The sequence below is a fragment of the Chinchilla lanigera genome, unplaced genomic scaffold (assembly GCF_000276665.1).
Source record: "Chinchilla lanigera isolate Chin_1 unplaced genomic scaffold, ChiLan1.0 scaffold00036, whole genome shotgun sequence".
NCBI classification, from domain to species: Eukaryota; Metazoa; Chordata; class Mammalia; order Rodentia; family Chinchillidae; genus Chinchilla; species Chinchilla lanigera.
In genome coordinates this window covers 9987182-10008924 of record NW_004955437.1, presented here as the reverse complement: position 1 = coordinate 10008924, position 21743 = coordinate 9987182, and the positions used below count along the sequence as shown (strand labels likewise).

The following is a 21743-nucleotide window of genomic DNA, read 5'->3' as shown; positions in this document are numbered from 1 at the left end:
ACGGATGTACAGATATGTACTTAGGGGAAGAATTCACTTGGTACCCATGAAATACTAAAAAAATTTTTAGGGCTGGGAACATAGCTCAGTGATGACCATACTCCCACAAAAAAACCCCCGATACAAAAAAAAAAAAAAAAAAAAAAAAAAAAAAACTAAGAGTACTGAAAGGAAATTGACATTTACCATCTGCTTCACATAAGAGGGATCATTGTAGTCTGCCATCCCATCCTCAGGGTTAATGTTCAATTTATCTCTAAGCGGAGTTCTACCCGGGGTAGAGTTAACCACTTGTTTGGGAGTTGTTCCACTCCGAGGAGTCAGCCCTTCTGCTCCATTCGAAGGAGTCCTACAATAACAGAAATCCCAATGAATAAAGGTGTTATTTATACTTGGGTTGTGCTTTCAAATGTCTTTCATATAAATTTTTTTACAGGGAATGCAGAACATAAAGAAAAAACAAAGATTCTAAAAATTCTGCCTGTCTATTTTTAAGTTAGTACTCTAGTTAAAAATAATGGTTTGAGAGCCAGGGATGTAGCTCAGTGGCATAGCACCTGCCTAGGAAGCATGAGGCCCTGAGTTCAATTCCTGGTACCAAGAAAGAAAAAAGAAAAAAAAAAAGGTTTGAGTTCAATCCCCAGTATGGCAAAATAGTAATTGTTTTTTAAAATAAAGGTTTGGTTTATCTAATGTAGTACTTACACACAATGTTTTATTGACTTCTAATAGTCATTATATTTGACATCGTCTTGCCTTCCTAAACAAGGTCCACCAATATTTCAACCCTTTCTGGATATGTGAGGGTGGCTACGGATGGCCAGTGGGCAGGAAGGCCAATGACCACACTGACACTCCCGGTGAGGTCAGTGTGCCTCTCCTATCATTCTTCTCCTTCCTCGCCAAGCGGCAGCCTACCGTGTCCACTCATTCCTGCCACATCATCGAAGTGCACAATCACATCCACTACGAATAGGCCGAGGGCTACAGACTCTCCAACAATAAAGTCCCCAGGAAGAATTTTCAGCAACTTTTATTTTAATCGGTCAAAGACTTTGTTGCAGTGGCTGTTGCTTACTCCTATATGGTGGCTGTGTTCCAGACTGGTGGTTCTGCCAGACAGCTGTTCCCAACAAGTAGGGTGTTATCATGTAAGACATGGTCCCTGCCCCATAACTTGGCAAGACCCTGTCTAAAAATTTAAAAGGGCTAGGGATGTAGATTGGGGTAGAGTGCCTGCTAAGCATGACAAGGACCTGGATTCAATACCCACTACCAAAAATGGAGTGGCTGCCAGGGCTGCTTGATTCTCTGGCATGTAAAGCCCTGCTATACTAGACCTGCAGGAGCACTTACTCTTATGCTTAAATCCCAATAATCGGCCTTTAAAGCTAAAATTCCACTTTAATACAACTTGCTTCTATAACATTTGTATCTTAAACATTCTTCTTTCAAGAAAGCAGCTTAAAACAAAAGAAATGCAAATAAATACTAAGCTCTAGTTAATGATAGCATCTGGAATGTGTAGACATGAAAACTGGTATCTGCAAAGTCCTTTGAAGTGCCTTAAAAACTAAGATGGCTTAATGGATGGATATGTGATAACATGAACAAAGCACACTATTAACAATCATGGGTAGATGAATGTTCACTTTACCATTCTTCCATCTTTTCTGAATGTTCAAACATGCTGTCCACGCTCTTGGATTCAAGTTTTTGTAAAATATAAAGCACACTCATTTTTACAATACCTGAATGGGGTAGAGAGAACCGTGTTTGGGGTCTGAACAACTTGCCGCTGTGGAGTCACACCTGAGAAGTCGCTCTCATGCAACGGGGTGTTCAGTCCTCCTTTTAATGGGGTATCCACATTGGTCAAGGCCATGAGGTTCTGAGCTTCCTGATTGGCAAGAAGGCAAAGAGCTGTGTTTAATAATTTCAGACAGGTTACCAGAACCTTCTCTCCCAGTCCTACTATACAAATTCTGAAGCAGGACGCATTCTTCACATTTTCTCATGAAAACCAAGAGAGAAAATGAATACTGAGCCATGGCAGATTTTAATACATTCCTTCTTACTCTCAACCTAACATTCTGATAGAATATGTCTCAAGATAAAGCTTTTTAAAAGGATTAAGGGTGTGGCAGTTTGGTGGGAGAATGCCTGCCTAGCAGTCATTCAGTCACCAGTATGAGGATTAAAAACAACACAATTTCTATTTAATGATCATTGTATTTCCCAATGATGTAATTTGTTGCCAAAATAAAAACAGCTTCAGGTGCCAGCTCAGTGACAGAGTACCTGCTTGGCAAGCGCAAGGTCCTGAATTTGATTCCCAGTACCAAAAAAAATTAAAAATAAAAAAATAAAAACAGCTTCATGATTTTGCTTAGAACTTTCAAGATCAATAATTACACTGCAAACATTTTCAAATGGCACTATGCAAAGAAGTGGGGGGCAACTATTTTTCTGCCAGAGAAAAGGAGATAAGCCACAGCATGAATAAAATAACAAAACCAAGACAGCGTATCTTTCCTGACTATCTGCAGGAAATGAGAGGTGGGGGGAAAAAAATCCTCCAAGGCATCTTTCAGGGTTATGCACTCCTAGCACACAGTGCAGGAGCACAGAGCTCCTCACACACCTGGAGGGAGAGAGATGCACTGCCAGCTCACTGTGTCAGGCCAAGGACAGAAATGCAAGGGAATTCCAAAGCTCGCTGACTACACACACTGCCGTCTTTCCAGGATCACTAAGCAATGTGAAACTGTCGCTTTACCAACAGGTACAAAATGCTACTGCCAATAGAAAACCCGGCTTCAAAATGTTATGAATTAATACACTTAGAAATGAAGATACTTAATTACTCAATCTGCTGATTTGCTTCTCTACTACAAAAATGCTCTAAGAGCTGTGCAGCCCTGATTCAGTTTGAAACTGCAGGCCCTAGGAAAAATATAACCAAGCCACTCTGCTCTCCTTCATGACACTGTGAAGAATGTTAAAGCAAAAGTTCACGCTACTACTGTATGTGATGCCGTACCTGCAGGATTCTGTCCTGGGAGGCCGGTGTCCGGGGTGTCCTAAGGGCAATGCTGTTGTTGGTGACATTGTACTCAGACAGGAGAGTACTGGAAGCAGAGTTTGTGATGCCAGACTCCTCAGCAGTCTGCCGGGCGATTTCACTGGCTTGGCCCACTTTCACCACTTCCTGGAGTTCGGCATCTGAAATCTGAAGAACATGATGCTCACAGTAAAAACTACTTTAACTGAGAACCAACAGAGTTTCAAATTTGCATATTCTAAAATATGCATATTCAAATTTGCATATGAGTCCTGAAGCTGTGTGATGAGCACACAAGGTTCACTGTGCTACTCTCCTTACTTTCCAAGGCTCTGAAAATTTCCACAATAAAATTTCAAAAAGCTTCTCCTACATAGTGTGGGAAAAAATTCATATATGATGTAAACTAAGCTAAAATGGCCTCATTTCATATTGAAATCATTTCAAAACAATACATTAAAATACCAAAACACAAAATAATAGTCTGTACAAAACTATCAACACAGGAAGAAAAAGAGTGAAAACCAATTAAAATATCACTTTAGAGTATACCGAGCCACAAGATCCCTTAGAAAATCTTCTGTTACTTTAGTAATTTTACCAAGATAAATATCCTAAGGAGTATTAAGAAAAGAAAAAAATCACATCCAGGCATGTAAACTCGGCTGTTATGGCTTGCATTTAGATGTCCCCCAAAACCTCATGCAGTCATAGGTGGGGATTTTTCAGAGGTGGCTGGATCTAAAGTGTGTGATGCTGAAATTGATTCATGGTACAATGGTAGGATCGACAGCACCAGGATTAAGAGTGAGTGCTACTCACCCTAAGCAGCCTGGACAAAATATAAGGAACAGAAAGAGTTGTGGTCATCCCTTGTTGCTTTGCTATCTTCTGCCTACCATAAACCGTTTCTCCTCTGCAATGCCACCCTGCCTCAGAATCTGCCAATTATGGACTAAAACTTCTACAAACTGAGCTAAATAAAGCTTTCCTCCTTTAACTTGGACTGTCACGTATTTTGTCTCAGCAACAAGAGAAGTAACTAAGACAACCGGGACAGTAGAAAGCTGAGGCAGGAGGATTCCAAGTTTGAGCACAGCCTGTGCAATTTAGTAACTTAACCAGACCTTATCTCGAAATAAAAATTAAAAAGGGCTAGGGATATAGCTTGTGGAAAGGCCCTGGGTTCAACGCCCAGCATCACACACACAAAAAAAGGAAAAACAAAACAAAACCATAAATAAACTTCAATCAAGAAATATCATTACTAGAAGTACAGCCCAAAACCACATTCACTTCTGCTCATCCACGCATCTGTGTGGATGGAGCCAATGCATCCACCTGTGGAGCGCAGCTCTCCCACACTCCTCAGCCCTTTCCTCATTGCACTACACCTGTCCACACCTACCGTGCTGTATTCCTTAAAACAAGACTCAGTTTCTCCATTTCTGACCAACTGTAACTCAAAGGACTAGAGCCTATACTAAGCTCGAGTAGGATGTTTCCATTTCTCTTCTCCACAACTCCCTTTTATAGCTGTTATCTCAAAAAGAAAAGCATGACACAACACAGTGTTCCCTGAAAAAAAGCCACAAAGGTCCATACAGCCAACCACACCCATCCTGATCCGGTACAAACGAGGAGCCGAACCCACGGACAAACTGCTGAGTGCTGACACTGACTTACCACACACACTGTCACAGGGAGCGTAAGACCTGATACAATCACTCATACACAGAAGTGGTTACTTGAAGCTATTTTCATGTGTGAATTTCTTAAGGTCACAAGCACAACACTGACACATGGGCCTTCATACATTCGCTGAATATATGAGATAAGCATACAAATTCAAACAATGGCAGTAACTGCTTTTATCAGATTACCTGAGGAGCAGGAAGTACTAGTTTGCTTCTCTTTTTAGTAAATTCAGAAACACCACTAGTTTGGAGAATAGCTGATGGTAAATCAGATTCCTTTTTCCGCTTCAAATGCTGTTTGTCTTTTTTTCTATCTCTTCCTTCTTTTTCACTGTCATGGACAAGGAAGAGGTTTTTAACATTACACACAGACAATAACACTAACAGTCACATTAAAACACCCCTGAAAAAAAATCCTATTTCTAAGAAAATAACTTTAAAAAGACAATATTAAGCTGTTTGCTGTACCATTACTTACTATATTTAAGAATGCAAGCTTAGAATAGCATTATTAAGAAAACAGGGTACATCAATGCAGGTATAAAAATTAAATCATAAAACTACAAAGGTTGTGATAAACAAAATGCAGCATGTAATATCAAAAGAAAACATAAAACAGCTCCTACCTGCATTGGGATTGTACATTGATACAGAAACACGTATGCACATAGGAAAAAGCTAAAGATGAACATGCCAGAAAAGAAACACATATATGAAGGAGTCGGAACTAAAACACATTGTGACCTTTGAAATTTCTCCTTAAAACTGTGATTAAATTGTTAGGACTTTTAAAATGCACATTTTTCAAAGGTAGTATTGACGAATGATACCCAGAGGTTGTTAGGGAAACCTAAAGGTAGTCTTGCAAAGCTCTAGAAAAACCTTTACCCCTTCTGCCTGTCTTCCCTTCCCCTAGCTAGTCTACTCCTTCCAAATAACTACAAGGCGTGATTGAAAAACACAGTAAATGTTTAAATTTAAAAATGTATTACAGTAAGCAACACACCGCCCTCAATTCTGCCCCTCACTTGAAACACAGTTACCCCACTGTTCCTGCACATGATCCCATTTCTGCAGCAGTTCTGAAGTCCTCTTTCCTGAGTGTCTTTAGAGGCGCTGTTGTGGCTGCCTCCATGCCATGAATCAATTCAAAACCTTTACTTTTCATGGCCACTGAGCCAGAAGTTGCACAGTAGCAGATCCAGTGAGCACAGTGGATGAGGATACAGCATCGTATTTTCACAAGGCTGTCTTTCCCTTACTTGGCACACAGCAGCATGCACTTTACTGTTTTTAAACACTTTTTATTATACCTCATAAAGACATTCACACAGAGGACTTCCAGAACTGGTTCAGAAAGTGGTGAGAAGAATGGGATAAGTATGTTTGAAGAAAGGGGACTATATATAAACTTTTTAAAATACAAATATTTCACAGTATATTTTGTCATATCACCTAGTCTGCCTCTTTGATCTCTATATACTAGAGCTTACCTAAAGCAAGATCATAATTTGAGAAGTACACACAGTGGTATACATTCAAGAAAATGCTATTTTACACAGTGCCTGAAACCCATCTGGTGCCAGCATAAATGGAAGGTCAAAACAGAAGCAAACTAAAAAAATTTCTTGGCAGCCATAAGTTCTCCATACAATATGCAAACACAAGATTAAAAGAAACTAAAAATCTCTAAAAATGGCCAAATTCTCTCGACTGTCAGACACAAACATCAGTAAATACAACTACTTATCCTCACCAAGTTAAAAAAAAAAAAAAAATGCATTGGTATTTTTTTCTTTTAATTTAAATAAAAACAAGGTAAAATTTTTCACTAAAAAATCCACATAGCCAGGCATGGTGACACACACCATAATCCCAGCACTCGGGAGGCTGAGGCAAGAGGATCACTGCAAGTTCAAGGCCAGCCTGGGCTACAAAATGAGCTCTAGGCCAACCTGAACTGCATAGTGAAACCCTCTCAAAAAAAAAAAAAAAAATCCGCTATTTTTGACAACCGTTAGGCTGTAACTACTTGTTAGATCCTTCTTGCATATCTCTGTCTTCCTGAGAAACCACTTTGAAGATACCACCATGTATTACAGCAGCCACTGATATTTTCCTACTAATCTGTCCATAACTCTCTAACGTTTGTATTGCTCCTATGCTATCTCGTAAATGGATGTATGTTTATTATTATGTGTTTCTTACAACAACCATTGAGAATAGTTAAGGATTATTCAATTGGTCACTCAGGTATAGCTTTATTTATTTTCTTTAGAAGCCACTTAGAAGATACCAAAGTATAGTACAACAACTATTGATAATCTCCTATCTCTTTTGTCTCTAACTCACTATTATTTGTCTATTTGTTTTCCTGAGAGACTGTCTTTTAGATAACAATACGCAAAACAATAAGCATTGATAATTTCCTACTACCTTGTCTGTAATTTGGTAAGCCCCCCCATTACTATGTTATCCTTCTTTTACTCTTTAAAATAAAAAAAAAAAATCCACAAAGAACCGAGTAGATTTCGACAGACTTCCTCACAATCATCAACTTGTTCAGAGATGTACATGAATGTGAAGATGTGCCTCAAGGAACAAAGTGCCCACAAGACTGTTCTAGAGCCATACACAGGACCACATGCTAAAAACATAATACCAGAGCTGAGTGTGGTGGCGCACGCCTGTGATCCCAGCACTTGGGAGGCTGAGGCAGGAGGATTATCGCAAATTCGCCAGCCTGGGCTACAAAGTGAGCTCAAGGCCAGCCTGAACAGCACAGCAAGACCCTCTCTCAAAAAGACAAAGAATAAAATAAAAAATAAAAACATAACACCAAGGGTCACACCAGGCATGCTCAGGAAGGCGAACCCATTAAATAAATAAAAGCATAAACAAGCCATGTTCAAGCTGAGTAATAAAATTTGGCTCTGACAACAGCAACGCTTGGCCCTTCACAGGATTCTTCCCGTACCTGTCCATTTCCAAAGTCAGAAAGGCCAACTTACGATCTCAACTCTCCATCAAGGTCCTGCTGTCGTAATTTCCTGAAATCTGCATCCAGGGCCTGGTAGTTTTCCTCAGAAGTGTCATAAAAACCAAGGGCAGGCTTCTTTTCAAATGGGATTTCAGCATTATAGTCAACTCCTCTCTTTTTTTTTCTTTTCTTCTGAATTTCTATGCCAGCTGCTCGAAGTTCTCTTCGTTTCTGGAGGGCAGCAAGACGCCTGAAGAAAAGAGAATGACTGCAACATCACGTGGGAAATCATTACCCTGTCTCTCCCTGGGGCAAGGAAGGATCAGGCCTGAGTGAAGGGAACTATTTGGGTATATAGGAAAGAAATATAAACCCCTCTTCACACCATTCATCAAAATAAATTCCAGTTTTCACTCAAAAGCACACGAATACACAAATAAAGCAAAATGAAAAACTAGGAGGAACTGTGACTAAATTTGTATGTTATTTCTGGATGAGAATGTACTTCATAAATATAAATTAAATAAACAGCAAAGGAAAAGATCATCTGCTTTGAGACAAATTTTTAAGTATTAAGCACTATAAAAAATAATGAAATTAAAAGGCAAATAATAGGGAAATCTTTTTGCAGTATTACAAATACAGTAAAGAATCTATGCCAAGTGTGCCGCCATTTTAAAAAAGGAAAATAAACAGTTCATAAAAGAAAATTATAGTAAGACCCAGTGGCACATGCCTGGAGGCTGAGACGGGAGGATCACAAGTTCAAAGCCAACCTGGGCAACATACCAAGACCGTCACAAAAATATAAAAAGAACAGGGGCTGGGGATTTAGCTCAGCGGCAAAAGCGCCTGCCTGGCAAGCGCAAGGTCGTGAGTTCGGTTCCCGGTACCGGAGGAAAAAAAAAACAAAAAAGAACAGGGCTGTCGCTCAGTGGAAAAATGCTTGCCTATCATTCAGGAGTCCCTGGGTTCAATCCCAAGTATTACAATTAAAAAAAAAAAAAGAAGTAACTAAAATGACAAAATAAAAATGAGTTTTATTTAGTAATTTTTGAAGCACAACTACATTAGCAAGAATCATTTATGCACTTCTAATTAATATCAATTTTTTTGTTTCACTGGCAAAGGTACAAAATGTGGGCAGTCTTCTACAACAGGGTAACTTTCCCCAAAGAGAAGCTTACACATTACACATTAAAAGCCTGAAGTTCCTCAAGTTTTTTTAAGCCAGGTATTTCACTCCTCAGCCTTTACCCTGATAAAATAAATCAGAACACGGCTGGGCACGGTGGCGCACACCTATAATCCCAGCACTAGGGAGGCTGAGGCAGGAGGATCGTTGTGAGTTCGAGACCAGCCTGGGCTACAAAGTAAGCTCAAGACCAGCCTGAACTGCATAGCGAGACCCTGTCTCAAAAAGACAAAAAAAAAAATCAGAACATGATCAAGAACTGAACCGGAACACTGCTTACCACACACTGCTCTAATACGGGGTGGACACAAACTAAACATCCACTGCTAAGACATTATGTAATTTAAAAGAATTTATAACATAGCTTTAAGATACTACAGAGCTACCTGTACAACCTTTAGTAAGGCTGGAAATTTACTCTGTAAGAGGCCTAAGACATAGAGCTCTGTAAAAAAATGTTCAAAGTTCACATGTTAGAGTAACACACAAAAATTACACACATATGCACCCATCCATGAATTTTAACAATGATAATCACTGCAGGGTGGAATCTTGTTTAATTTTCCCTTTTTTCTTTGTAGTTTCCTATGACACTATAATTTTAATAAGAAGAAATGTTATCAAAATATGAAGAAGGCCAGGCATAGTGGCACAAAGATATGTAAACTGCACAAGAAAATCTACAAGAAATTATAAGATAAATTAAAACCAAAAATGTGCATAAAAGAATCAGTGCTGGGGGCTGGGGATTTAGCTCAGCAGCACAGCGCCTGCCTGGCAAGCGCAAGGTCGTGAGTTTGATTCCCAGTACCGGGGGAAGAAAAAAAACAATCAATGCTGGCCAAAATTGGGAGATTTTTCCAAAAGCATCTGCTATAGCACTAGATCCATCTACATAGTTAAAAACTGAATATTCAAACAACCCGGGATAAAAATGGAAGAGCTACTTAACCCTAAGTAATGTCCAGAATTGAAAGGTGGCTGAGACTGGGTAGAAAACTTAGCACCTCCTCCTGGTATCTGTTTGGTCTTGCAGGCCAGTCATCTTCCCCTCAAAAGCTAACCACTCCTCACTGGGGATTGGCCAGCTATGCCAACAAGCACCCTCAGACATGGGAGGCTCTCCACCCCAGGACATGGCATTTCAATTCCAACACAATGCTACACATCAAGAAGCACTTCTTCACAAAAGGCACTGGGCTGGCTGTGGGATTCTTCCACTGTCTGCATCCCAAAAGCAAATGAGCTGATAATTCAGATGGTCTCATTATGAACTCCATCTTGGTCTCTGGGCCACCAAAGTGATACCTCAACCATGGTGTTGTAAGAATAAAGGGAAGTAAGAATAAAGCAGAGAAAATCCTGGGTAAAAGAAAATGACTAAGATGCACTAACTCACTTTTTAAATGAAGATTTCTATGAGAGCCTAAAACTTGTTTGAAGGCTCATTAACATACTCTGTTCAGTAGAGATTCCTGTTTTACAGCAGCGTCTGCCCAATACTAACCATGAAAAAGGGTAACCCACTGGCTGTCACACAGTCACACAGCCTTGTGTCTTCCAGACACTTCACCCTAAGATGCCTCAACAGATGAAGCTCTGCTATGCTAAAAGAACAAACCCGACATACAGGATAAGTAAAGTATGCATTGCATCGGTCATGTCTCAAATGGTTTAGGGTAAAAAAAAAAAAAAAAAAAATGCAAGATTTTTTCAGAGTAAAAAGCTAAGGAATATTAGCCAATGGAACTGGACAACTGAAATTTTTATTCACCAAACAACACTGATAAATCGCACCATTTCAGTGGGCTAATGGATGCATCCACTAATTGTTGAACACAGAAAGGAAAAACCATACCTTGCTTCTTCCAACTGTTTCTCTCTTGCTTTCCTCTTGGCCTTCTTCCCTTGGGTGTTCGCCAGGCGGGCTCTAGCTTCAGAAAGCATCTCAAGTTCATCTGCAAAAAAGAAAAACTAAGTTCCTCTCCAAATAAGCAAGGACTATAAGAAAGATACCCCAGTGCTTAAAATGAGAGAAATACGCTCATTAAATGGTGTAGCATAATGTAAATACCTTGGCTTTTGAAGTCAGAGAAGCCTGGATTAAAAACCAGGCCCACTGCTTGCTAGCTAGGCGACCTTAGCCACTTATTTATTCTCTTTGAGCATGCTCCCCTGTATACTTGGAATAACAATCCCCACTTCACAGTGACGCTGAGCGGAGCTAAGTAAAACGAAATATGAAGACACCTAGCAAGAATTTATGAAATGGAGCTGTATCACCTCTTTCATTTTCATCAACTGACACAATATAATGTAAAAACTAATTCTGAAGGAATTGCTAGTCTCCATTAGCTACATTCCCCCTCAGAACTCTCCCTCTGCCAATACAACTTCCACGTCTCTTTAGAAAAGAATCGTAAATGCCAGTGCTGACACCTCAGCACAATTTCTACATGAGGAGGCCTCCTCCGTATCTCCAGGGAACGCACTGGAACGTGTTTTAAGAATTCTCCAGGGGAAAATCATGTGGCCAGCCTAGTCACAGTCTGTTTTTGGAAACTACTATTTTAAATTTTTACAACTTAAAACTCAGCAAATGTTTGTTGAGAGCTTACAACAACCCTGTGAGGCAAAGTAGATACTACTGTCTATCTGGCAAGAAAGGCATCAAAGCTGAGAGACACTGTAGGACTCACCTAATGAGGACAGACCTAGATCCAAAGTCCTCTTTCTCAGCCATTCATGGTGGCGCACACCTGTAATCCCAGCACTCAGGAGTCTGAGGTAGGAGGATCGCCATGAGATTTTAGGCCAGCCTGGGCTACACAGTGAGTTCAAGGCCAGCCTAAACTACATAGCAGTGGAGGAGAATGTCTCAAGAAACAAACAAAAAATAAATAAATAAAACCCACTTTCTCTGGTTCTTATTTCAGTGCCTCACAGACTCATAAGCCTCCCTCACAAATCTGCAGGGTTGCCTTCTCAGAGAGTACAAGACCACCTTCAAGTCAAAGAAGGACTAAGGTCCAATAGCCTGACTTCCTACCTGTCTTTGTGGAACAGGAATGAGAAACAGTAGCTGCTGCTTCCAAAAACCTACCCAATACTAGTCTATTAGGCTACTACTTAATTTATTGTGTAAACTAAAAAAAATGAGATTAAAAAAAGGGTGACTACTCTCTAACAGAAACTGGACACATTTGGAACAAATGTGGATAGACTTGGGATTCTACAATGTCAGTACTCAGGAAAGAGCTAAAAAAGTGTGAAAGAGACAGGAGCAGTCCACAGTTACAAACCAGATTCCTCACAAGATCCCTTGTCCACTCACCCTCATCCATATCAATTGGATCAGGCCGCGCTGGTTTTGTCTCTGGATTTGGATCTATTTCTCCAGGTTTAAGTTTTCGTGGATCGTCTGTGGTTTCCTCTTCATTGTCTCTTTGGGCAGTTTTGTCCCTAGAAAAAAACCCAGATGAGGTCATCACAGTGTCGTCCCATTTATTATCAGAATTACCAACTTTCTTAGCTGTGGCCATGTTTTTCCCCCACAAATTCAAGAGCTAGGTATTAACCAAACAAAGCACTTCTTAATGCATCATCAGGAAGAAATAGTATTAAAATTCTAATTTTATCAAGTGCTTCCATTCAGTACAAAACATGACCTAAGAAGCTCCTTAATCACAAATGCCACACAACCATACAAATAAAAACACCACTAGCAAAGAACCAAAATGTTCTAACAGTTAATTCTCAGCAGTGTGGTTATCAGTCACTTTTATTTCTTCTCATACTATTTCTTCCCCAAAATTTTTTTTAAATTTTTATACTTATTAGTATGTTTATGGTACATAATGATTACATTCATTGTTGGGGAGCTGATACATGTACACGATACACCTTAATTCTTTTTGTTTCCCTTCTCCTCCACTCCCTCATCTCTTATCCCCTTCCCATCTATCTCTCTTCTTTTATTTTGCTCTTTAATTTATTTATGTTAGCTTTCTCATGTAAGGGAAACCATGTGATATTTAAGATTGCATGCCTGGGGGCTGGGGATTTAGCTCATCGGCAAAGCACCTGCCTGGCAAGCGCAAGGTCGTGAGTTCGGTTCCCGGTACCGGAGAAAAACCAAAAAAAAAAAAAAAAAAAGATTGCATGCCTGATTTATTTCATTTAACCTTATATTCTCAAAGTGCATCCATTCTGCTACAAACAACTCAAATTTATCCTGTAGGGCAGAGTAGTAGTCCACTGTGTACAAACTTTATCCATTCATTTGCAGATGAGCATAAAGGCTCTTTCTAAGGTTTAGCTATTTTGAATTGTGCCGCTATAAACATGGGCATGCATCACTGTAATATGATGTCTTTAACTCTTTGGATAGGAAACCTAGAAGGAGAATAGATGGATTCAATGGAATTTCTATTTTTAGTTTCTTGGGACTCTCCACACTGATTCCCATAGTGGGGGTACTAGCTTACATTCCCACCAACAATGTAGGATTCGTTTCCCTAGATTTTCTAGCATGACCACATATGACTTGTAGACTTTTTTAAATTAATTTTTAAAAAGTATGTAAGGCAGGATTCCAAGTTGCAGCCCAGCCTGGACAATTTAGTAACTTAGCAAGACCCTATTTCAAATATAAAATAAAAAGGACTCAAGATGTAACGTAGTGCAAAGGTCCTGGGTTCAATCCTCAATACTGGCACCAGAAAAAAAAAAAGCCATATATAACAGAAAACATAATTTTATCAGCCATATGATATATGAAATATACAATCCAACAGCTTTAGCTCCTCTGGTTTTAGTTACAGCTGTAATTAAATATTTAAAGACACGAAATGCTAAATGTTTGTTCAGCGTCATTAAAGTATACTCTGATCTTAACATGCTTTAGAAGACTCACTTACAGGAGAAATTCATAGTGCTCCAAGCACTGCGCCGCTGTTCTTCCAATGATTGGCGCAATGGTCCTCCACTGAGTTGGCATCAATTTAGCCAAGTGCAGGAGTTTTTCCTCCTCTTCTCTGGACCATTCTGTCTTCTTAATGCTTGGATCCAGCCACTCATACCTATAAAAAGATACAATTTAATGCACTCATTAGTCACCTAGTACAGATATCCAGCTTACATGCTGCTCAGAGCACTACTGTCTGAGAAGCACAGCTCTCATCCTTTAATTACTAGCACAGTCCCTTCTGACAACAGAAATGTTCACTATGTAGCTCAACTTCTCCCAGTCAATATTCTCCATCTCACTACATTCCACTAAATTTCTATTATGCAAGACTAGCAATGTTGAGGCGGGCATGGTGGCACACGCCTGTAATCCCAGCACTTGGGAGGCTGAGGCAAGAGGATCGTTGTGAGTTTGAGACCAGCCTGGGCTACAAAGTGAGCTCAAGGCCAGCCTGCACTGCATGGCAAGACTCTGTCTCATAAAGACAAAAAAAAAGACACCATAAGCCTTCTCAATACTATTTGTATTTATGTTACACTTTTACTAGAGGCTTTGAAATGATCTGGAAAAAGACAATGCTGTCTACTATTTTTTAGTATTTCTCATTTTCATACTACTGTACTTTCTCATGCTTTGATCCTTACATCACTTTGGTTCACTTCTTTAAACATCTGACTCACACTCACTAAATGCTTTTCAGCACTATAAGCTTTCCTTTGGCATGTTTTTAAATTTAAATAAAACTACTGTGGCATCCTCTGTCCTTCCTAATGTCTACCCAACCCACCTTTTCCATGCAGTACTGAGCTGGATGAGAGGCTGGCAAACAAGACATGGGTAAGCCCTCATAATGATCAAATAGGAGCTTAGCATCACTCAGAGTAACAGAAATCACAACCACTTCTTCAGGCAGAGAATCATCTTCCTCTTTAGAGTTCAATCTCTACATGGATCCTTTCCCCTATCAGGATGCCTAAGAAATTAGGTCACTTTTATACAGACCAAAGCATGTCCCTAGCAGCAGATGGGTTTGGGCTGAGGCCAGACCGCTAGTGCCAAGAAGACATGTAAATAGTTTAATGTGTCCACTACCCTGTGATTTAAAAGATAACACTGTAGGCTTATGCTGTTTTACGGTAGCAAATATCTATTATTTCAATTCTATTATGAGGAAATTCAATACTGTAAGCTTGCCTAAAAATTAAATCATTATTTACCATCTCTTAAAAGAAGTTCTGAACTAACCAATCTATAAACTTTTGGAACACAAACCATTTACAAGATGGGACCCATCTGTCCCTGAAAGGTGTTATGCTCCACAAAGCACACATCAACTCATTTAGATGGAGCCTCCCACCTTCATCAGTTAGTGCTAACTACGATTTTCCCTAATTGGGGACCCAGGGGCAAGGTAAAAGGACTAAAAACTGGCCTGCCAGAGATTACGCCAGAAGCAAGTAACAGCTGCGTCTAAATCCCTTTTCCCCCTCCCTACTTCCCATTACATCATGATGCCTGTTTTCTTCAAGAGAGTTCAAAGACCTGATGTTTCTCTCCTCATAATCAAAGTTGCTTGCTATTTTCCACTTATTAACTGGTACATACCATCTGGCTTTGCATTGCTTTGCTGATTTCCTATGCAGCAGAGAGGCAATCCTAGACCACTGGTTTTTCCCATATTTCATTACCGCTGCTTTCAGAATCTCATCCTAAATGAATTATTAAAGAAAAAAATACAGTCAATCGCACAATTCCACATGAGAAAAGATAAAGTTTAACTCTAATAAGGCTGGTGTAAAAATAAAGACATAGAGGCTGGGGATATAGCTCAGCGGCATAAGCGCCTGCCTGGCAAGCACAAGGTCCAGAGTTAGATTCCCGGTACCAAAAAAAAAAAAAATTTTAAAAATAAAGACATACACATATACATAGACACATACATAAGTGTTAAAAAATAGTATAAAAACTCCATTGACTATCATGATAAACAGCAAGAATCAGCAAAATGTAAAAAAAAAAACAGTAAGAAATCCCTTAGAGGGGTATCTTATCCTCTCTTACATATATATGCTTCAATAAATTGGAAGTGGAAACAGCCCAACTGAGAAACACAACTTCATGGTGGAGATTAACAAAAAGTATTCCCCAATATGTACGTATGATTCTCTTCAAAAAGGTACAGCTCATTCATTTATACAGTCATTTAAAACACACCTCCTGAAAACCTACCTTGAACCAGGACTTCTGTGCTCGAGGAAAGAGAATCAAGTAGGACACATCCAGGCTTCAAGAAGTAATGTGGGAGTCTGGTTATGCAGGGCATTTCTTCTGCACCCTCTTCACCCCCACCATGACCCAAGAATCCACATCCTAGGTCTAACCTAAAAATTAAGTATCTCTTCCCCACCTCACCAACCAGCTCTTCCAGTCTATCCCAGTATCTAACTACTATTTCACCAAGGCACCCAAATAAGGTAAAACGCACCAGTCGCAGGAAAGACTGGCACACTAGCCACATACAACAGGGAGGATGAACCCATGGATAAATGACTTGAGACATTTTACTTTTTCCACACTGGACCTGCGCTACAAGTCTGTAGCTGAGCCTTTCCACTCTACCCCACTCCCATCATCAGAGATACAAGTAAGTAAGTCACTGCAGGGCTTTGACAAGTGCACAGGAATCCTCCTGTTACACGATTCTGTGTTATCTGTCTTTCCCTGGAAAGTCTTCTCTCCTCCAGCCGCAATGGCCTGGCTCTCCCTGCAAGCAGAGGCCGTTGTTTCACAGCCTTCAAGTGTGACTCAACTCTACTTCAACACACCTGCAGCGAAGTACACACAGCAGGTGTCGATCCTACTAAATTCACTCCCAACATCTACCAAGCAACCTCCTTCACGTCAGTTACTATCCTAGGCTCTAGGAGTAGAAGACTTGGTCCTCTTGCAGTGCTGACAGCGGATAAAGCAACTAGCACTCACTGAAAGCCTGCTGTGTGCCCAACTCTGTTCCAAATGTACTAACTCAACTGGTCACGCAAAAGAGGCAGGTATTATCTCCTTTAGAAAAATGAAGGAACCGAGGCTTTGAGGGGTTAAGAAACTTAAACCACTGGGTACAACTAACTTTTACAAGGTGAACAGGCAAATATTCCGAGATATGTTTCTAAACTCTGTTTAGGGGCTGGGGATTTAGCTCAGTGGCAAAGCATCTGCCTGCCAAGCGCAAGGTCGTGAGTTCGATTCCTGGTACCGGAAGAAAAAACAAAAACAAAAAAATAAACTCTGTTGAAAGGATTATCAGGAAACCGAGCAACAGAAAGATAATCCATTGGGGGGGGCACACCTGTAAGCCCAGCACTAGGGAGGCTGAGGCAGGAGGATCTTTGCAAGTTCGAGGCCAGCCTGGGCTACAAAGTGAGCTCAAGGCCCGCCTGAACTGCATAGCGAGACCCTGTCTCAAAAAGACAAAAAACAAATTAAAAATTTTTAAAAAGATAATCCAAGAAAGCGTAAGACGTAAAAAGACTGAACTTCTAAAGATAATATATAGTTCAGAAACTAATAATTCAGTGCACTCTGAATACAATATGCACTAAAATCTGATTTCCAATTTACATCTCTCAGCTAGCCCATGGCATTATCCAAAACATCTTTTAGAAGTAAACACTATCATAGGCGTTTTGTCCCGTCTAGCCTTGGCCCAAGCAATGGCGCAGTGACAGAAGAGGCGGCCTCTGGGATCTGTCGAAGGGCAGAGGGGAGAAGGGTTGTGCATTGCGAATGTGAACAGGGATGCGGGCATCAACGGGCTCTTCGAGACTGACACTCAAGCCGCTTCTCTTCTGCGACAGTCAATTAAAACTTTCTGGCCACCTTAACTTTTTTTTGGGGGGGGGGGGACCGCGAGGGGCACAAGACTCCAGCTGAGAGAGGTTGGGGCCCCAGAAAAATCAACTCCCAGTGAGGTCCATCTCCCCACCAACTGGGAGCTCCTCCGAGGGAGGTTGGGGGCGCGTGCTCCATAATTCAATAAATGTTCGCCAAGGGCCTGGCAGCGAGCACGGAGCGGGAGCCCTGGCAGCGGCAGCCCAGTCCCCGTCCAGAGATGCCCAGCTCCGGCCCGGGTCGGCCCTGACGTGTCTCAGCCGACCCTGAGAGCGTCCTCCTCGCCTCCCGTCTCGACCTCAGCGCGCGTGCGCACAAAACATCCAGGGGGTGGAAGACAGCGGGCGGCGGGAAAGGGAGACTCACCTCAGTATTCCGCCACACGCCCCCTTTGATCATAATTCGAGGCATCTTGGCGGCAGAGGGTCCCGGCAAGCGGCCGAGAAAAGCTTCTGAAAAGTAGTAACGGTAGCCCGGTCACGGGACCACGCAGCCACTTCCTCCAAATGCAACCTTCGGCTTTGAAAGATCTGCGCAGGCGCACGGGGGCGGAGGAGGGAGGAGACCTGGCAAGTCTCGCGAGATCTCGGAAGCTGAAGGGATAAAAGCCCGATGAGAGGTCGGCACGGTGGCGCACGCCTGGAACCTGGAAGGAAGGGGTGGGAGCGTTGCCGTGAGTTCGAGGCCAGCCAAAACTACACAATGAGCCGTGTCTCAAAAACAAAGGCGCCCGGGGCGGCAGGCGGTAAGACAATTGACCGAACCATCAAGCGCTCAGGCTCGAACGCCCTGCGCCACACGCATGCCCAAATAGATTCTAAAAGTGGACGTTGGCTGGGAACGCCGTGGTGATTGGTGGTGATGTCATCTAGCGTAAGGCGCAGGGGGCGTTTCAACACAGAAGGTCTGAAGGCAATTTGTTAATGTATTCATGAAGCACTTTGTCAAGCATTTCATTGATAGAAATTTGTTCACAGCCGGGCGTGGTGGCAGACACCTGTAATCCCAGCACTTAGGAGGCTGAGGCGGAGGATCGCCGCGAGTTCGAGGCCAGCCTGCACTACCGAGCCTGCACTACCGAGATCCTGTCAAATGAATCAATAAATAATTTTTTAATTCACAGACTACTTTGGAAAAGGCACTATCTTATTTAAGGCTTAGTTGTCCAACCTGTAAAGATAGTACCAACCTCACAGGATGTCCCTGTGGGGCCGCATGAGAACTTCACCCGAGCACACCTATCCGCTGTACAGTGAGGCCAATGCTGAAACATCTTTGGCACATCTTTGAAATATCTTTGGCACCAGCCCTGGAAGCTATGAAAATATTTATTTGGTGGCTCAGGAAACGTCCTGAGTATTTCTACAGTGGCTTTCTCTATATGTCCTCATTTCTCCATTTGCCTCTTCTGGAAGAGCTGAAAATTTTTCATATTAGATTTTGGTTAATTATTTTTACCTTCAAATGAAAAATGGTATCGATAAAGTCACTGCTTTCTGATGAGAGGGAGCAGTGTAGGACTGTAAAGCGTACAGAAGTTTGGTCACCGATGTTTACATTTCATTCCAGTCTCTTCTGTAGACTGGTGTGTCACTGGTGACAAGCCTTTTCTATCTGTTCTCTTTGTGATGCTTCCCTGAGGGTGTGTGACCATTACCTCCCGCCTGCCTCACCCACAGTATCCACTGTGTTGTCATGTTTATGGACACACGCACGCACGCGCACACACACACACACACACCAGCCATGTGATTGATGTGATCAAAACTGAACCAATTACATCTCCCCAGGATTTTAAAAATTTTTATGAGCACATGTTTACAGTACATATTGATTGCATTCACCATGGGGAGTTGGTACATGTAGATAATACATCTTAATTTTTTTTAACCTATCCCCAAGAATTTTAACAGTGGGTTGTGCAAGATGTCAGTTTCTCTGCTGGCTGATGAACCCTGATCATGCAGCGTAAGATGAGAAGAAGGCAGATCGCAGATGCAGTGAAAGGAGCAAAAAGTAAAGAGAGACAGAGGTAGGTCCTGGCCACGTCAGTCTCCCTGGATCCATTATGTTCCCGAGTTCCAGGGTCATCTTCATTCTTGCATTCTGATGATTAGTTCCCTTTTGACTTTAGCCAGTTGGACTTGAGTTTGTATTATTTGCAAGCCAAGTCTTAACAAGTGCAGAATTGGGCCTGTCCTCTGTCAAAACCCTTTCAGATCTGATATTCCTCAGGGCCACCACTATAATGTGTCTCCTTCATGCCACCTAGGAAAAGGTGTCTCTCCCCAGAGATCCTTTAATGTCGCCAGCTGGAAATTTGTCACAGAATACTGATGTTTTGAAAACAGGACACGCTGCTACTAGAAATTTAGACCTGCCATGTCTATAGTGTGAAATTAGTCTTCCTAGGGGCATGCATAGTACAACCAGTGCATCCAAATGGCAGCCCTGCCAACTGTCCCCAAGACACCTTTGAACATGCAGGCTCCATGTCTCCTTTCAGGATTCAGAAAACAGAAAATCGTTTTGAGTTTGGGACGTCTGAAACCAGAACCCCAGAACCGCAAACACCAGACATAAATATGCTCTCCTCCAGGATGGCCTGGATTAGCTGCGCTCCCCTACATATCATCAGCATGCAGAACAAAGTATTACCACCCCAGGGACCAGCAGAGATCTCTGCAGGAAAACCAAGAGGAGCAGCCGCCGTTGGTCCCTGGGAGCCTTCAGGAGAGCGAATGGCTACTGCTGAACAGAGGCCTCATGAGAAAGAGGCTCACGTCTTAGTCACCCTAGACACTGTTTCCCAAACTAACCCCTTGGGACACTAGTTGCCTGGGAGACCCTATCAAAAATTTTCATGTCAGGATTTTCTTGATTACTTGAATTTCAAAAAAGCAGCATGCTCTGTTCTCCCTTTTTGTGGTCACCAAACTTAAAGTCTGTGAGAAGTCATAAGATAAATCTGTTTCTTCCTGTTGTGGGTTAAAGTGTGTCGCCAGATAAATATGTTGAAGTCCTAACTCCTGGTACCTATAAGTAGGAATTTATTTGGAAATTCTGTGTAGTCTTTGCAAATGTAATCACGATGAGGTCATACTGGACTGGGGCTGATCCTAAATCCAATGGCAGTGTCCTTACAAGAAGAGAAGTGATCTGGACACACAGGGAGACAGCGTGTAAAGGTGGAGATGGAGATCGGTGCTGGTGCCAAGCCCAGGAACATCAAGGCTGTGGACAACCCCAGGAGGCTGAGAGGCAGGGGATCTATTCTTTCTTTCTCTGAGCCTCCACGGATCCAGCCGTCCTGACATGTGATTCCAAACTCCTGGCCTCAGTGACAGTGAAAGAAAACATTTCTCTTTCTTTTTAAGCCACTCATTTTATTGTGGCAACTGTATATGTTTTGAAGCCCTCCCAGACTAGTCTTATCCTAAAAATCTTGTTTTATAATACCTATCAATATTCAAGAAACACAGTTTGAAACAAAAACAAAAGAAGTACAACTTGGAAAAACTGGCTTAGGAAAAAGAGGTCGAGATCTATCCCACTTAGCAAGGGATTTTTAGGCTGCATCTTCAACTGCCTTCCCACCCCCTCATCCTTTCTGGGGAGCAGGTTCTGACTGGATTGACATTTCCTCTGCTGAGGAAAACATTGAAAGTTCTGGTTTCCTTCTTAGCTCTTGTTTTTTTTACATAAAATTCGGTAGACAGTCTTTAGGTGGGGTACAGGAAGATAATGTTTTGGCTAGAGTATGCCAATTCTGTCTTTGGAAGTCCGTTACTAACCAGGTGTGGTGGCACACACCTGTAATCCCAGCACTTGGGAGGCTGAGGCAGGAGGATCGTTGCAAGTTTGAGACCAGCCTGGGCTACCCAGTGAGCTCAAGGCCAGCCTGAACTGCATAGCAAGACCCTATCTCAAAAAAAAAGGAAGTCAGTTAC

The 21743-nt window shown here is 41.7% G+C and overlaps 1 protein-coding gene and 1 long non-coding RNA gene across 2 annotated transcripts in view; one reads left to right on the top strand and one right to left on the bottom strand.

The window, feature by feature from the left end:
• Cdc5l (cell division cycle 5-like) overlaps positions 1–18312 on the bottom strand; it is a 41422-nt gene extending 23110 nt beyond the window's left edge. Inside the window, exons 1-10 of the mRNA XM_013517013.1 lie at positions 18160–18312; positions 15511–15614; positions 13856–14017; positions 12271–12398; positions 10795–10894; positions 7773–7991; positions 4948–5092; positions 3044–3232; positions 1752–1900; positions 187–349 (exon numbers count right to left, since the gene is read on the bottom strand). Coding sequence (XP_013372467.1) covers positions 187–349; positions 1752–1900; positions 3044–3232; positions 4948–5092; positions 7773–7991; positions 10795–10894; positions 12271–12398; positions 13856–14017; positions 15511–15614; positions 18160–18204 — 1404 coding nt within the window. The 5' untranslated portion in view covers positions 18205–18312. The remainder of the gene's footprint in view (positions 1–186; positions 350–1751; positions 1901–3043; positions 3233–4947; positions 5093–7772; positions 7992–10794; positions 10895–12270; positions 12399–13855; positions 14018–15510; positions 15615–18159) is intronic.
• Positions 18313–18447: 135 nt separating this feature from the next.
• LOC106149128 lies at positions 18448–20708 on the top strand. Its single transcript, XR_001235091.1, has 3 exons — positions 18448–18538; positions 19696–19825; positions 20300–20708. It is a non-coding gene; the product is annotated as an uncharacterized LOC106149128 (long non-coding RNA).
• The last annotated feature ends 1035 nt before the right edge of the window (positions 20709–21743 follow it).